The sequence below is a fragment of the Schistocerca gregaria genome, chromosome 3 (genome assembly GCF_023897955.1).
Source record: "Schistocerca gregaria isolate iqSchGreg1 chromosome 3, iqSchGreg1.2, whole genome shotgun sequence".
In the NCBI taxonomy this organism is placed as follows: Eukaryota; Metazoa; Arthropoda; class Insecta; order Orthoptera; family Acrididae; genus Schistocerca; species Schistocerca gregaria.
In genome coordinates, this window is record NC_064922.1 from 339,859,348 (window position 1) to 339,876,380 (window position 17,033).

The following is a 17,033-nucleotide window of genomic DNA, read 5'->3' on the forward strand; positions in this document are numbered from 1 at the left end:
GTAAGTAGGCGGTTAGTAGTAATTAAATGACCTCAAGTTGAGAATCATGCTTTCTCCCTGTCGCTCTCATAAATCTATAATCCACCACTGCGATTAAAATCCTTAGTTATAAGAATGTGAAAGTAGTAAATGTGTAAAGTGCAGTAGCAGTTTCACCTGTTCACATTTTTAGATAGCATAAAAGAATTTTTCATTAAACACAGGAAAACATTAAAAATTGTTTTAAAAATTTCTTTTTTATTCCGAATGCCTTGCAGTGTAAGAGACGGCAGACAAATTTTGGTAATAGTGATACAACTCCATGAGAACACCACATAAAAAACAGGAAGCACAAAAAATCAAGGTCTCTACCGAAATGACTAATCAGGACCTTCGCTGTTTTCGAGTTATTACCATGTTTCAGACGAGAGGTGGGCACCTATTTGATGCGAGAGACGCGATAAAACTTTATAGAAGCTTTTTGTTTGAAAAATAATCTTTGTCGAACTGCGCACACGCACATACAAAACCATGAACACGTGAATATGATACAACCTCTCAGCTTCATCCGCTTTACACAACTGTGAAGACTATGAAGTTAAACGCAGTTACACGTATTTTACGGTATCTATGAAAGTAATTCGAATCCTGCAGAAACCCACTTCTCGCACTGCCCCACAGATCAGTTTGTCAGTACAACATATATTCTAAAAGCAAGACAAGTAAAATAAACAAATCAAAGTTCTGTTTGCGCATGTGTGACATGACTCATCACACAATTCGCATGTCAACAGCGATGCTCAATGTCTATAGATTCAACGCACCTAAAAAAATTTAAAAAAGAATATTACCTTCGTTGGCATAATTGGCCGAAGTAGAATGACGCTATTGCGAACTTCACTAAATCCAAATCCAAGCCACTGGAAAACGAAAACAGTGATAAAAAGGAAAGCAGGTATTTCGCTTACGATGTAAGTGTTTTATTGTGTAAGTGGCAGCCGAGTGTGCTGGAACATTAACGACTTAATTTTTCCATGTCAGTTATACTCCTATCAGTAGCAGGCGCTGCCTGCTCGGATGTCATTACAACCTCATGTAAAAGGAGAAGGCGAAGTTTTAATTATCTCCTTCAAAAAATAAAGTTAGGTAAATAATTTTTTGTTTGCTCGCTGCTAAATTCCTGCAGCCCCGATACACACTGAAATCCTCGTGCCGCAGTATCGTAGCACAACGCTTGAGGAGCCAAAACAAAATGGTTCAGCTTACTGACAAACTGGAGAATCGTGCGGCAGTGCGGCAGCAGCGACAACGTTGCAACTGTGTCAGGCCAATGCAGATGGTTCAGGATAGCATCTCGCATGGTCTGACGAGGATGCAACATTTTACCTGCTGCCGAAAACTACCACACGATGCTGGTACGGACGTGGAAAGATAAGCAGTTCAGGCAGAAGAGGGCACTTAAGCTTTTGAAATATGGTGCTACGGAGGAATGTTGACAATTAGATTCTTAGGTCGAATAGCTAATGAGCTGCTAAATCGAAACTGGTGAAAAAATTTACACCAGTACTTCATTGGAAGAAGGGTTGCGGCTGACATGGTACCACCTGAAACACCAAGGACTCGCAAATTTCGTATTGGAAGGAAGCGAGGAGGGTGTGGGGATCGAAAATGTAGAGGGATACTAAGCCTTAAATATAGCAAGTACGTTCAAAATGGATGTATCAGTGGGCTGCTCCATTTTGTTATGGCTTCTCCAGCAACATGCAGGCATGCACTGAAGACTTGAAATTAAAAAAATTTTCTAAGTGCCATAATGAGAAATTTTTAGGTTTTGTGTGAAATGAGCTCTACATGCCAATCCCAACAACGTATAAAAGACTCAAACTGCCACGAATGAAAATGTAGTACCAAATGCAATCAACAGATGGTATGCGGTTTAAAAGCCACTGTTCTTAACATGTGTAAGGCTCTATGATAAGCGCGCTTACTCCATAGTGTTAGATAAAATGGCGGAGGCAGTAGATGTTTGTAACAGTTTCAGCGGAAATAAACGACGAATTAAAGGAGGACGTGCTATGACAAGAATGAGGAAAAAGCTGAAAAATGGAGGGAACAAATACCTAAGTTCAAGTAATAAATCTATTCTTGAAAAGGCTCGTCCAACGCAGGAGGTAAATCTGATTACTGATCGGTAATCTACACCATAATCAAACAATGTTTATTCTTGAGATACCAAACGTATTGTTCAAAAAGATGTAAAGGACACGATACAAAGCTGTTTATCGTCAGTAACGTCAATGCACCTAACTTCTCAGATTTCAAGAAAGCAGCAGGCTTTAGTATAAACACAGCATATTTAAACATAATCTAAATACAGAGACTATGGTTGGAAAAACAAAAGCATCATGTTGTTGAGACCAGGAGGCCGTGGAAAGTATCCATATTTTGAGAAAAGGTGTACGATTACAGCACGTCAAGGAAATGCAACTACCTGTCCAGAATGTTACAGCCGCATCTGTGAAGAAGAAAGACTTGATGGAAATGATGACCACATACAGTTTCACAAAGACAGAACGAACTTTTACTATCTTTCTGCTGAGTGATTAACTACGGCACTTAGAAGTTTCCATTGCATTTCCTTTTCCAGTGAGTTTTTCATATTATCTCAACACAGTGTTTGTAATTTCCTTAACGAAACATTAACAGTGCAATTATGATCATTGATTACCTAGTAATGTATAATTAAAACTAGTTTTCCTCAAATTCGAGATGTCGGCACTCAGATCTTATTTCAATTCTTTAGTTTTGTAACTATTTTTTCGAGGTGATAAAGCTTCATAACCGGTCCTCGTTAATGGAACAGGGTTACAGTTTGCATGTTGTTGTTCTTACAAGATTCCTGTGCATCCAATTCACGATGGTCTTCATCCCACAACCAAGCTGAGTTCCAGAACGCGTGGTCACATTGGATGCCCAGCAGTTGCACGCTAACGCCAGAGAACTTTGGACGGTCACGACAGCACTGTACAGTGTTCCGGGGAGAGCAATGCATAGACACTCGCTTTAGCCACACCCACCGCTTCTGTCCCCGGCGCCCCAGAGGTAATCGACGACTGTAACGAGAGGATCCATTATTGAACGCCGGTCGAGGCTCATATGAGCGGCTTTGCAGGCGTCCAGGTAGGCAGCACCGCGCAGCACTCACGCCAGCCCCAGTGCCCGGTAGCGACAGCTCCGGGCAAAGTCGCTGGCGGAATACGTCAAATGGCGGCGATATTCCCCGTGGAGTGTCTGCTTAAAAAGTTCCCAATTGTTGACAGCAACGTCCGCATTTCCTCTCAACTGATCTCTAGGCCCACAAAAATTATAGGTTCTCGAGCGTTTTCATAGATCTCGCATCTTTATCAATGCCCCGTCAAAAACGCGCTTACCACTGAGGTATTTTTGAGAGAAAAAAATATGGGCGCCTTCTTCCACATCTATACTCCACAAGGCACCTTACCTGAGTGACGCAGAGCATTTCTGTTACCACAAACCTGTACCCCTTCCTTGTGCGCGAATGGTTCGTGACAAGAATCGATGAAACACCGCATGAGCTGTAATTACTCTGATTCTGTCGGCGCCGCCGGCGTCTATGTCGTCGTCTTCATTGCGCGAGACATACGTGGGAAGGAGCAAGTTGCTGCTCAGTCATTTGGGGTTAGCGCGATAGTTAGCTCCTCGTGTTAGTTACATGGATCATTTGAACGATTGTTTGATCGAAATGATCCTTCCTTCCTCCGTCCGCCTGTGCTGCAGAGAAAGTAGTACACACACTTATGTCGTCTGGATATCATAGCGACACTCAGAAACGATATTTTGATAAACATATAAAAGTGAAACCGGCAATGAAGATATAAAACTGACAGTTAAATGTAAAGTGTGTGTCGTTTGTCATATTCTTTCCTACACACACAGTCATGTAACATTAGCAAGTGATAATTTAGAAAAAATATCTAGCTGTTACAGATCGCATTTTGATTAAAAGTTAAATGATTTTCTTCCGTACCATTACAGAATTCCACCACAGAAGTACAGTTGTTTCGTTCGCATCTCGGACCGCAAACGCGGAATACACTTCACATGTCATTCTAACAGTTGTGTTTCAGACTGTCAGTTACGTAATATCCATCACATTACAAACGTACGTTTCACGTTTCGCACTCAAATTGTCACATTTTCGCACTTTTGCAACCCCATTATGGAGACTTGAAAATTCTACCTTAGGGACGCAATGTAGGAGCCCTGGACATTTTTAACGTAAAAAGACTTGTCATTAAAATTGGCATTATCCTACAGATCAGTCAGTTACATCAGCACATGAACAAAGGCGCTGTCAACTGAAACGGCAAATGGTCTCGTAAACAGCTCTAAAATGTATGCAAGACAGTATACTCCAAACCTTTATAAAACTATCCTAATTCATTCAAGCCCACAATGAATTCTTCAAACCTCGCGTTTTCTTCAACGCCAGGTGAGCTTGGGGAACTGGATTGTCAGAATGTGTCCATTCTGTAACGTGATTTTCTTTTTAACTGCACCCTCGCCAAACCAAGAAGAAGTTACCTTGCAATGTCTTACTATGGGCAGTGTACAGTCAAGTTCATTTAAAATGCGAAGCCTCCGATCCATTCCGAATATTCCAATTTTCGTTCCTGCACTCCTTTTTGCTTCGTGAATTCAGCAACAACGACTTTTAAATCGACAAATCGTTCCAGGCATGCGCCTTACCAACTTACTTTGCAATAATATATGACGTCTACTTACTCTTCGTACATTTCCATTTAGGACTTTTGCAACTGACAATGGAATAATGCATGCGACTTCCGAAATTTTACTATTCGTACCACCAATTTCTTCATGTGCTCTATGCCTGAACACTTAGCACGAAGTTGTTCTTGACGTACAGAACAATGAATCCCGTCTGTTGATCACTATTTATTTTTGCTCTTTAGATACTCCTACGTATTCATAACAGTGGCAGTTTTGTTTCATCTACTATAATACACTACCGAAGCTCCCTCTAGTCCCGTTACATCGAATTCATCCCACTATCTAGACGGCGCGAATATGGGGTCTTCAGTTTCCTTGTACCAAGCGCTTTTCACCTCAACATCTAGCAGTCTTTACGAGTAGCACACCAGCTTTCAGGCTCCGTAACACAATGGCAAAATATTAGCATCGAAGCAGGGATTTATCATCCAAACCATTCGGGCCAATACTGAGTTGCGCTGAAACATACTGACTACGAAAGCTTCGCCATTACATGCTCCATATTTTTGTAATGTAGTTTTATATTACATTCTTACTACTGACAATCTGCACCTTGCAGCACTATGTATGGATAAGTTCATGGTATTTTACTGTTATAGTGCCATTGACGGTATAATTTACAGCTTTACTCTAGTGTAGTTTTTATATCGCTGCGTCTCATTCTTCCTTTTCGCAATTATGTCTTTAAGATATACTAATCATAGAAACCAGTCATTAATAAAAGTAGTGATGCAAATGGTGTTTTTCATTCATCACAACTTTCACCTAATCCTACCAGCTATCTGCGAAATAAACCATCGCAGAGTGACAATCTGTAGATACTGCGTGGCAGACATTGAGCAAGAGTGAACTTTAAAATGTCAGTAACCGAGAAGCCATGAATATTTCATGGGCGGCAAACGCCCAATGTGTTGCTGTTCTCTACATGTTGACACAGCAGTCACGTCATACATTGGCAGAATGCCGCTGTGATGTTACGCGCCCTCTGCGCCATATCCGCTCGAATTCCAATCGCTCCGTGCAAGCGATTCTTGTGTACCTGCCGCAATCTCATCTCCATCAGGGCAGCATATAAGGTAAGATGAGTACACACAGAAGATGAACAGCTGATTAGCAAGTGCAAAGGCGTCCTTCAAATGCATCGTGCATGGTTTGTAAAGGAAGAGTGAGGTAAGCTAGAAGTCAAACATTGTGTCAGAATTCTCAGGGGTCAATCATCAGTTCTTCGAACTCTTGGTAGGATGAATTTTTAATCAAAATCTTCCAGAAGGCATTAAGACAAGAAGTTTTGATAGTGAACAAGTGGTAAGATGGACTTATTTATTACCCTTGCTCAGTATTTACCTGTTGAGTGTATACATCGTTTTCAGATGTCGGATGAGGAGTTTTTACTTGTGCATTGGCTATTACATTATTAGAGAGGACCCAGAGCCTATCGCTAATATCATTGATCTACACTGCAACATAGATCTGAAAAGTAACTGCACGTTCCTCGTTGCTTCGGGAAATCCCTCAGCATTCTCTGCCCACAGTGTTGAAAACTACGCAAAAAGACCAACAACGAAATTAACATTTTCGTAAGCAAGCTGTAAAAGTAGCCAAGTACGGATTATGGCTCGAAGTAAACCTGACAGCAACGACACCATGTTGAATAAAGCTTTTCGTGCAGCCACAGGACGTAGCGTTAAGACTCAAACTGTGTTAATTAGAAATTAAGTCATTAAAAGACCTCCAAAAGACGCAAATTACCCTTTTATTTACTTAACTAAATGCAGTATGATTCAAAATCTTACACCACAGATTACGGTCGTCAGTTCATTCCATAGCTACACATTTAGCACTAATACAATAGTATCGGTATTCCTTTCATGGCCGTACAAGTTTCGCAAAATTAGCAACTTCTTTGTTTATTTCTACACTTTAAATGTCACTTTCCATTCTCACAAAGAAATATCCCACATATGGAGAACTTGTTAATAAAATAAACGTTATCGCGCGAAGGATTCATCGTTCGGAAAAAGCCAGAAATCTTAGATGCGTCACATCACAGTACAGTATATAAAAGGAAGCGTTGAATTTAAGCTTCTTTTTGCTTGGGACCCGTTAGCTGGGATTCGATCAGATTGCACCAGATATATACAGAGAACCAAGATACATCAACATTGCATGGAAGGACAATGTGACTTACGGTATATGCTGATCCCTCTGGGAATGAAAGGTGAGTAAACGCCCCCCCCCCCCCCCTTCCGTCCCCAAAATCTCTGACACACATACACACACAGTTAAGACACGATATAACCTCTCAGATTCTACAAGATGCAGTTATTCCTCAGCACTAAGCAACTGTGGTGACTAAGAAATCATGCAATTATGAGTATTTTAACTATGAAAGTAATTCGATCGAGCGGGAGTCGAGACCCTTGCGCTGCCCTACAAATCAGTCCGTCACAGCAGTCTGCATTCCAAAAACAATAGAAGTAAAATGAAAAAAAATTTCTCTATTTATGTTTGAGCACGTGTGACGACACTCAGCAGATCATTACTTCATATGTCAATGCAAATGTTCAATATCGATAGGTTAACCCGCCTTCAAAAAAATGCTGTCAGTGGTGTAAATTGCCACAGCAGTAAAGCAGAACGACAATATTGCGAACATCAATAGGCCCCCAAACTCATGCCACAAAAAACGGAAACAGTGACGTCTACTCAACAGCTACTGGGAAAAGGTCACGACACTGTCTTCGAAAATACTTACCGTTATTTTTAACGCGGTTGTCCAAATCTAAGAAATATGAGGAAGAGCAATCTGAACTGTGCGGCCCATTTCGTTGCTCTAAACGACCAGTCTTCCGGCACCAATATTCAAATAGCAAGAGGCAAAAGCCAAACATTAGATGTAGAACGAATCAATATTTGCAACTGCAGATAAACAGGCAGCCGCAATTCGTTTCGCGCTAATATCACCGGCGGGAGGCGCACCTAATTACTCTTACAGTCGCGGAATATTTGTGAAGTTCTAGCCGCCTCTTAGCGGGTACATGAAACGCGGTTGTCACCTGTTCGGTTGCAAATGCTTGCACGAGCGTGCGCCGCTACAAAGAGGGCGCGAGCGCAGAGGCGCACAGCGACATGACAGTCCAAGCGGACCCCTCTTAAGAACACCATTATTTGTCACTGCCGCCCTCCGCGAGAAAGCTGCAGCAATTGGAATTAAAAAACATTAGAAAAATCAACCACTTGTTGTACGGACATCCGCCGAAACTATACGGCGAAAGACAAAGACTGTCACAGATTTTCATTTCCACGGTTAGAAACGATATCAACATATTTGTACGGCGAAAACATGTAATAGTGTTTATTACACACAATGAAAAGAAAGCTGTCATGAAACCGAAGTGCTTCACTAGGCATTTGAGGTGGTATGCCTTCTCTTCCTCCGACATTTTGAATTCAACTAGCCAGTTATAATTCGTGTATAAAAGTAACGCTATAGAGGGTTCCGTAAAATATCCATACTTACCACGATCCACCCAGAGAACCGATGCTTATCCGGTTTTCCAGTAATCCGCCACGGGGTTTTGCTAGCACACATGAAAGACAAACAACATTAGATATCAGGTTTTCCTCTCTGGCCGAGTGAATTTTTGCTATGAACATCAGAGACAAAAGATCGTAGAGCGCTACCAACTGCTGCCAACTGTGAAGCTTCAAAGGCGTCAAGTACATTATATGCCTCACAGATCTTTTGCTCGATTTGTGTCGAAATGCTGCAGAACGACTCTGGTTAGAGACTCTTTATAAGATTATTTGTGTTGTATGCATGGCTTCCACCTGGGTCATTTACAGTTACTAAATAACACAGTGGTTTAAATTTAATGCAAAGAAAAGTATACGTCTTTGGAACTATTCGTACAAAAATCAAACACAAACTTAACGACAAAGTAAACACATTTACGTACTATATTGCGCATGCAGCTAGTGTCATGACATATTGGTCTGTTGAATAGACAGAGCTGTGCAGAAGAAATTATTTCAGTTCAGATTTAAAGTTGCATTTCATTTTGCGCACTGGTTTCATGCGGCCCGCCACGAATTCCTCTCTTGTGCCGACCTTTTCACCTCAGAGATGTACTTGCAGTCTAGTCCTCAGTTATTTTCCGGATGCATTCCAGTCCCTGTCTTCCTCTACAGCTGCATCTGGTACCTTGGAAGTAACTCCCTGATGTCTGAACAAATGTCCTACCATCCTGCCCTTTCTTCTTGTCAGTGTTTTCCGTATTATATTCCTTTCCTTGCCGATTCTTCGGAGAAACACCTCACTTCTGTTCCGGTTTTTGCATAGTCCATGTCTCACTGTCGTACAACACTGTGCTCCAAACACACATTGAGAAATTTCTTACTCAAATTAAAAACTATGTTTCATACTAGTAACTTCCCTTACCCAAGAACGCCCGTTTGGCAGTCCTAGTCTGTTTTTTATGTCGTCCTTATTCCGTTCGTCAAGGGTTTTTTTTTCTGCCTAGGTAGCAGAATTCCTCAACTTCATCTACTTCCTGCTCACCAATTCTGATGATGAATTTGTCGCTGTTCTCATTTCTGCTACTTCGCATTATTTTTGGTTTACTTTGTGATATCTATTCCGAAAAGAATTTACCGGACGTTTACGAAGAAGGCGAGCACGATTGATCAAAGGTTGGTATGACATGCAGGAGAGTGTCAAGGAGATGCTGAAAGCACTGAACCGGCATACCCTTGAAGATGGTTGGCGTTCATCCGGCGAAACTTTAGTTTCAAAGTAGAACCTGCAGTAACTGAACAATCTAGCCATATACTACAGCTACCCACGTAGTTCACCCGTATGGACCGCGAAGACAAGATGAAATTAATTACAACAAGCACAGACGCATTGAGCAATAATTGTCCCCGCCCTCCATATGCGAATGCAACGAGAGGATGATATGGTAAGCGGTAATAAGGCTGCGTTTAAAGTGGCACAGACAAAGGGTCGCCTGACGTTTTTGCCGAAAGCCGCCCGACAACATCGGCCGACAGCTTGGTCAGAATAACTAAACAAATTTTGTGAATATATGAAATAGTATCGGCAGCAATTGAGAGATTTATACCAAATAAATGAACAATCGACGGAGCTGATCCTCCTTGGCGCACACACAATGGTCAGAACACTGTTGCAAAAACAACAAAACAACCACGACAATTTTAAACAGACGCAAAATTCCCAGGATTGGCGATCTTTTACAGAAGCTCGAAATTTAGCGCGGACTTCAATGTGCGATGTTATAATAGTTTCCACAACGAAACTTTGGCTCGAAACCTGGCAGAAAATCCAGAGAGATTCTGGTCGTATGTGAAGTATGTTTGCGGCATGACACAATAAATGCCTTCTCTGCGCGATAGCAATGGAAATACTATCAAAGACTGGGCTGCCAAAGCAGAGTTACTAAACACAGCCTCCCGTAATATCTCCACAAAAGAAGATGAAGCAAACGTTCCAGAATTCGAATCAAGAACAGTTGCCAACATGAGTAACGTAGAAGTAAATATCCTCGGAGTAGTGAAGCAACTTAAAATCACTTAATAAAAGCAAGTCTTTTGGTCCAGACTGTATACCAATTAGGTTCCTTTCAGAGTATACAATAGCTCCATACTTAACAGCCGTATACAACCGTTCGCTCGGCAAAAGATCCGTACCTAAGGACTAGAAAGTTGCACAGGTAGTAGGAGTAATCCACTAAATTATAGGCTCACATCATTAACGTCGATATGCAGAAGTATTTTGGAACGTATAATGTGTTCGAACATTATGAATTACTTCGAAGAAAAAGGTCTATTGACACACAGTCAACATGGATTTAGAAAACATCGTTCTTGTGAAACACAACTAGCTCTTTACTCCCACGAACTTTTGAGTGCTATTGACATGGGATTTCAGGTTGATTACGTATTTCTGGATTTCCGGAAGGCTTTCGACACTGTACCACACAAGCGGCTTATAGTGAAATTGCGTGTTTATTGGGATATCGTCTCAGTTGTGTGACTAGATTCGTGATTTCCTGTCAGAGAAAAAAATGGGTCAAATGGCTCTAAGCACTATGGGACTCAACTGCTGTGGTCATTAGTCCCCTAGAACTTGGAACTACTTAAACCTAACTAACCTAAGGACATCACACACATCCATGCCCGAGGCAGGATTCGAACCTGCGACCGTAGCAGTCGCACGGTTCCGGACTGCGCGCCTAGAACCGCGAAACCACCGTGGCCGGCTCCTTTCAGAGAGGTCACAGTTCGTAGTAACTGACGGAAAGTCATTGAGTAAAACAGAAGTCATTTCTGGCGTTCCCCAAGGTCGTGTTATAGGCCCTTTGCTATTCCTTATCTATATAAACGATTTGGGAAATAATCTGAGCAACCATATTAGGTTATTTGCACATGACGCTGTCGTTTATCGACTAACAAAATCATCAGAAGAGCAAAACAAATTGCAAAACGATTTAAAAACGATATTTGTATGGTGCGAAAATTCGGAATTGACCCTAAATGACGAAAAGTGTGAGTTCATCCACATTAGTGCTAAAAGGAATCCATTAAACTTCGGTTACACGATAAATCAGTCAAATCTAAAGGCCTTAAATTCAACTAAATATCTAGGGATTACAATTACGAACAACTTAAATTGGAAGGAACACATAGGAAATGTTGTGGGGAAGGCTAATCAAAGAATGCGTTTTATTGGCAGGACACTTAGAAAATGTAACAGATCTAGGGAGACTGTCTACACTACGCTTCTCCATCCTAGTCAAGAATACTGCTGCTCGGTGTGGGATCCTTACCAGATGAGATCGACGGAGTACATCGAAAAAGTTCAAAGAAATGCAGCACGTTTTGTATTATAGCGAAATAAGGGAGAGAGTGTCACTGAAATGATACAGTATTTGGGCTGGACGTCATTAAAAGAAAGGCGTTTTTTTCATTGCGACGGAATCTTCTCACGAAATTCGAATCACCAACTTTCTCCTCCGAATGCGAAAATATTTTGTTGACACCGACCTACAAAGGGAGAAACGATCACCATGATAAAATAAAGGAAGTCAGAGCTTGTACGGAAAGATATAGGTGTTCGTTCTTTCCGCGCGGTATACGAGATTGGAATAATAGAGAATTGTGAAGAACCCTCTGCCAGTCACTTAAATGTGATTTGCAGAGTATCCATGTCGATGTAGATGAAATGAAGAGAGAAATATTCCATTACCTATTCATGAGGATTCGCGACGATACTCAAAAGCAAGATTACAAACATTCTGCACAACTTCAAATAAAATTTAGTAAAATAGACGTATATCAGTTAAACTTCAATGGCTGTCATTCGGCAAACATGTGACTCAACTCCGTTCGAACTTGCCTCGGATGGATGGCACCGACCGATTGACGTCAGTGGATGCGGATATGATCAGCACACCGCTCTCCCCGCCGTTGTCAGTTTTCGTGACCAGGGCCCATACTTCTAAGTGAAGTAGTGCCTCAATTGGCCTCTCAAGGACTAAGAACACCCCGCTTGCTAACAGCGGTCAGCAGACCCGGACGGTCACCCATCCATGCGCTAGCCCATCCCGACAGCGCTTACTTTCGGTGATGTGACGGGAAGCAGCAAGACCATTGGCCTATACGTGTGAAAGGCAAACACGAATTTTAGAATAAGATAATCTGAACACTTAAACCACTGTTAAGTGAAAAAATATACACCGCATTTGCAAACCACTTCATATAACAGAATCATCACCCTACTTAGCTGAAAGCGCCAGCTAATGCCACCTTCCACAATCCACAAAAGACACACTACAGCAACTTCCAGCATCAAAATGGATACACATCACCTTTCTCACTTGAATACAGAATTATGTAATGTTACACTATAAGCCTAAAATACAGATTTTGTCTGACTTGCAGATGACACGCTCTATTAAGTATATCCATGAGGCTGAAATGGGTACATAGCCATACAGTATGCATAAGACATAGTAAGGTAACGTCCAATAACTTATTATTAAATTTTTAAGTTGTTCAAAACTTATGGCTTCAAATAAAGCAGCGATTTCACACTACATTCCGAGACATATCGCTGTTGATATATTTTCTCATCCTCAAGAAGCCATAAATTCCGTATTAAACTTAAAAATTACTCACAATCCATGCCCTGCATGTGGGAACGTCGCCCGACTGTGCTGAAGAGATCAAACTGATTGGAGGTCCACCGATAGTCGTCGGAAGTCAGTTCGTACGGGCGTTCAGATCGGCGCACTAAGATCGCGCACGTACTGCTGCGCTGATTTGAAAAGTGTGACCGTCTTCGGCCTATATCAGTCGTCGGCGGAGTTACGCAATGACGGTACCCCTGTGACCGCAGTGTAAGGTGCCCTCGGCTATGCACTTCACAGTGTTTTCCACGGTGTAGATGTATTCGGCTGGTGCTTAAGTTCGGAGCGTTTTTGTTTTGCATGTTGGCATTCCGGTTGCTACAGGTTTATTTATCGAGTGTAATTTTTTATTTGCACTTCACCGTTGCTATCTGAGTTTACATATCGTCATTTGGAGATAGTGAATTGAGTTGTGGACGCTAGAAAATAGAGTACCAAGTGGAGAAACCGCAACATTTTCGACATATTCTTCTGTATGAGCTCAGCAGAAGGGTTACAGTAGCGGAGGCAACCAGAAACACTTGCACAGTGTATAGGAATTGTGCCACTGGATAGAGTACGGCAAGAAAATGGTTTTTCCGTTTGAGGGGGATGGCTTTGATACTGATGACTCTCCACGTTCAGGAAGACCATCGGGTTTGATGAAGATCGTTTAAACGCATTAAACTACAATGATCCACGTCAGTGTACTCGACAACTGGCAAATTTGTTGTACTGCAAACATTCCACCGTCGTGTGGCATTTCTATCGGTTGTATGGGTACCGCATGCTCTAAGCCAAATTCACAAAAATCATCGGGTGGCCGTATATGTATGTATGTTTGGTCGTATTCAATTGGCTCGTGAACAACATCGACCATTTCTATCCTGTATCGTTATTGGTGAGGAGAAATGTTGTCTTTATGGTAACATAAGGAAAAGAAAGTAATGGCTGAACCCAAAAAAAGGAGCAACTACCAGTTTCCCGCCTCCATAAATGACAATGTTGAGGTGAGGTGTTTTAAGATTTATTTCCCTGAGGTGTAATCATCACTGTTGACATTTATTGTCAACAACTGAGACATCTTGCTCACGTAGTCCAAGAACAACGACAAGAGAGACTGCGTAAAATGATACTACACGATAACGCCCGCTCACATTCTGCTAGACTGACAAAAAACACTATATAGGAGTTGCGAAGTCATTCCGCACCCACCTTATCCACCCGATTTTGCGCCCTCAGATTTTAACCTTTTCTGCTCTCTATCGTACTGGAACGACCTTTCCGGATGAAAATACGTTCCGAACATGACCCGACGAGTTCTTCGTCTCACAACCACGTGTTCTGTAGAGTCGCGGAATCGAAAAGTTACCGCAGCATTGGCACGCTGTTGTAAATAGGGAAGGATAATGTACACTACTGGCGATTAAAATTGCTACACCAAGAAGAAATGCAGATGATAAACGGGTATTCATAGACAAATATATTACACTAGACCTGAAATGTGATTATATTTTCACGCAATTTGGGTGCATAGATCCTGAAAAATCAGTACCCACAACAACCACCTCTGGCCGTAATAACGGCCTTGATACGCATAGGCATTGAGTCAAACAGAGCTTGGATGGCGTGTACAGGTACAGCTGCCCATGCAGCTTCAACACGATACCACAGTTCATCAAGAGTAGTGACTGCCGTATTGTGACGAGCCAGTTACTGGGCCACCATTGACCAGACGTTTTCAATTGGTGAGAGATCTGGAGAATGTGCTGGCCAGGGCAGCAGTCGAACATTTTCTGTATCCAGAAAGACCCGTAAAAGACCTACAACATGCGGTGGTACATTATCCTGCTGAAATGTAGGGTTTCGCAAGGATCGAATGAAGGGTGGAGCGACGGGTCGTAACACATCTGTAATGTAACGTCCACTGTTCAAAGTGCAATGCGAACAAGAGGTGACTGAGACGTGTAACCAATGGCACCCCATACCATCACGCCGGGTGATACGCCAGTCTGGCGATGACGAATACACGCTTCCAATGTGCGTTCACCGCGATGTCGCCAAACACCCATGCGACCATCATGATGCTGTAAACAGAACCTGGATTCGTCCGAAAAAATGACGTTTTGCCATTCGTGCACCCAGGTTCGTCGTTGAGTACACCATCACAGGCACTCCTGTCTGTGATGCAGCGTCAAGGGTAACCGCAGACATGGTCTCCGAGCTGATAGTCCATGCTGCTGCAAACGTCGTCGAACTGTTCGTGCAGATGGTTGTTGTCTTGCAAACGTCCCCATCTGCTGACTCAGGGATCGAGACGTGGCTACACGATCAGTTAAACCATGCGGATAAGATGCCTGTCATCTCCACTGCTAGTGATACGAGGCCGTTGGGATCCAGCACGGCGTTCCGTATTATCCTCCAGAACCCACCGATTCCATATCCTGCTAACAGTCATTGGATCTCGACCAACGCGAGCAGCAATATCGCGATACGATTAACCGCAATCGCGATAGGTTACAATCCAATCTTTATCAAAGTCGGAAACGTGATGGTACGCATTTCTCCTCCTTGCACGATGCGTCACATCAACGTTTCACCAGGCAACGCCGGTCAACTGCTGTTTGTGTATGAGAAATCGGTTGGAAACTTTCCTCATGTTAGCACGTTGTAGGTGTCGCCACCGGCGCTAACCTTGTGTGAATGCTCTGAAAAGCTAATCATTTGCATATCACAGCATATTTTTCCTGTGGGTTAAATTTCACGTCTGTAGCACGTCATTTTCATGGTGTAGCTGTTTTGATGGTCAGTAGTGTATTATTGATGACTAAAGTCTCTGTTACATGTATGTATCTGTTATATTTATTAATCTTATTGATAAACGCTACGAACTTATGCACCAATCCAATAGATAGCCACCTCTCTCAAAACTAATCTCTCTAGCTGACGTAGCGTAACAACTCTTCCAGCCAGAAATAAAAAAAAAAAAAAATGGGATGGAAACACGAGAGAAGAAACGAAAAAATTAACAACGCAGTCAGGGCAGCGAAAAGGAGCGACGATTATTCGTAGCCAATGGGGGACTGGCTCCAGTGGCCGTGGATAGCGCAGGCGACCGCAAGCCGGGGTTTGCAGATAAGGACCACTCAGGCGGCGGCGCCCGGCGCTCGCCCGAACCGTGGGTGCTCCTCGCCAGCAATCGACTCCATCACACCGGGCCGCTGGCTAGACAATAAATACGGCAGCTATCTATATCGGAAGATGGAGGGGGGAAGGGGGCAGTAATTAAGGAGCACAAAGAGCAGCCAGGTCGACCTCTGCAGAAGCGGCCAGGGGTGACGACGGCCGACGATTGGCAGTGGGTGCTCGTCAGTCGGGTGGCATCGAGCGCAGCTCGCGCCATCGCATTTTCTTGCGAGTGGAGGTGCTAGTCTCATACCTGTAATACCTTGCCCATACACTTGCTGAAAAGCTACACATGCCGACCTCATCATCGTTGTAGGCTGTGGCTAAGAGTCGTTTACAGGTAATGATTACCAAGGCGCTTCTAAGATTTTCGGCTGCAGCAAGAGGGCGAGCGGGGAGGGATGATGGAGTGGGGTGCAGTGCATATTATTTTCACAATTAACGGCAACGTAGTTACGATATTTTACGACACACGGTTCTGAGTAAACTTCCTACTAGTCAGCATCCACCAGGGGCCCGTCTTTCTTAAAACTGGTGAATTATTGATCTGACGGAATTTCCCGAAGACATAAAAGTCTCAACTTTATCTTCGTGAAGGATAAAAGCTGAAGCAATGAATTAAAATTTGTGCCATGGCCGGGATTTGAACCAATGTCTCCAGCTTACTGGGCAGATGTACTAACCATTATAGCACCATAGTATTGTGCCTACCACAGCTGCACGGCCTAACCTAGTCCAATTCCCTCCCTAAAGCAAAACTTCAATTCATACCTTTAGTCAATTTTCCAATTTTTAATCGTCACAGAAAATGGGCCGAAGGTATGAACTGAAGTTTTGTGTCAGGGAGAGCATTGGCCTAGGGTAATC

The 17,033-nt window shown here is 42.7% G+C and overlaps 2 protein-coding genes across 10 annotated transcripts in view; one reads left to right on the forward strand and one right to left on the reverse strand.

Annotated features, from left to right (window-relative positions):
* LOC126355996 (DNA ligase 3) overlaps positions 1 to 17,033 on the reverse strand; it is a 538,466-nt gene that overhangs the window by 443,011 nt on the left and 78,422 nt on the right. Inside the window, exon 1 of one of the 7 annotated variants that reach the window (XM_050006627.1) lies at positions 7,547 to 7,845. The exons of 4 other annotated variants lie outside the window; for them this stretch is intronic. In XM_050006627.1, the coding sequence (XP_049862584.1) occupies positions 7,547 to 7,682 (136 nt within the window). In that variant the 5' untranslated portion in view covers positions 7,683 to 7,845. Of the gene's footprint in view, positions 1 to 7,546; positions 7,864 to 8,311; positions 8,331 to 17,033 lie in introns of those variants that run through there. 2 more of the 7 variants (XM_050006626.1, XM_050006619.1) reach the window with 2 other exon arrangements.
* The window catches only part of LOC126356001 (uncharacterized), a 241,695-nt gene that overhangs the window by 179,070 nt on the left and 45,592 nt on the right, over positions 1 to 17,033 (forward strand). The gene's annotated exons all lie outside the window — the stretch shown is intronic.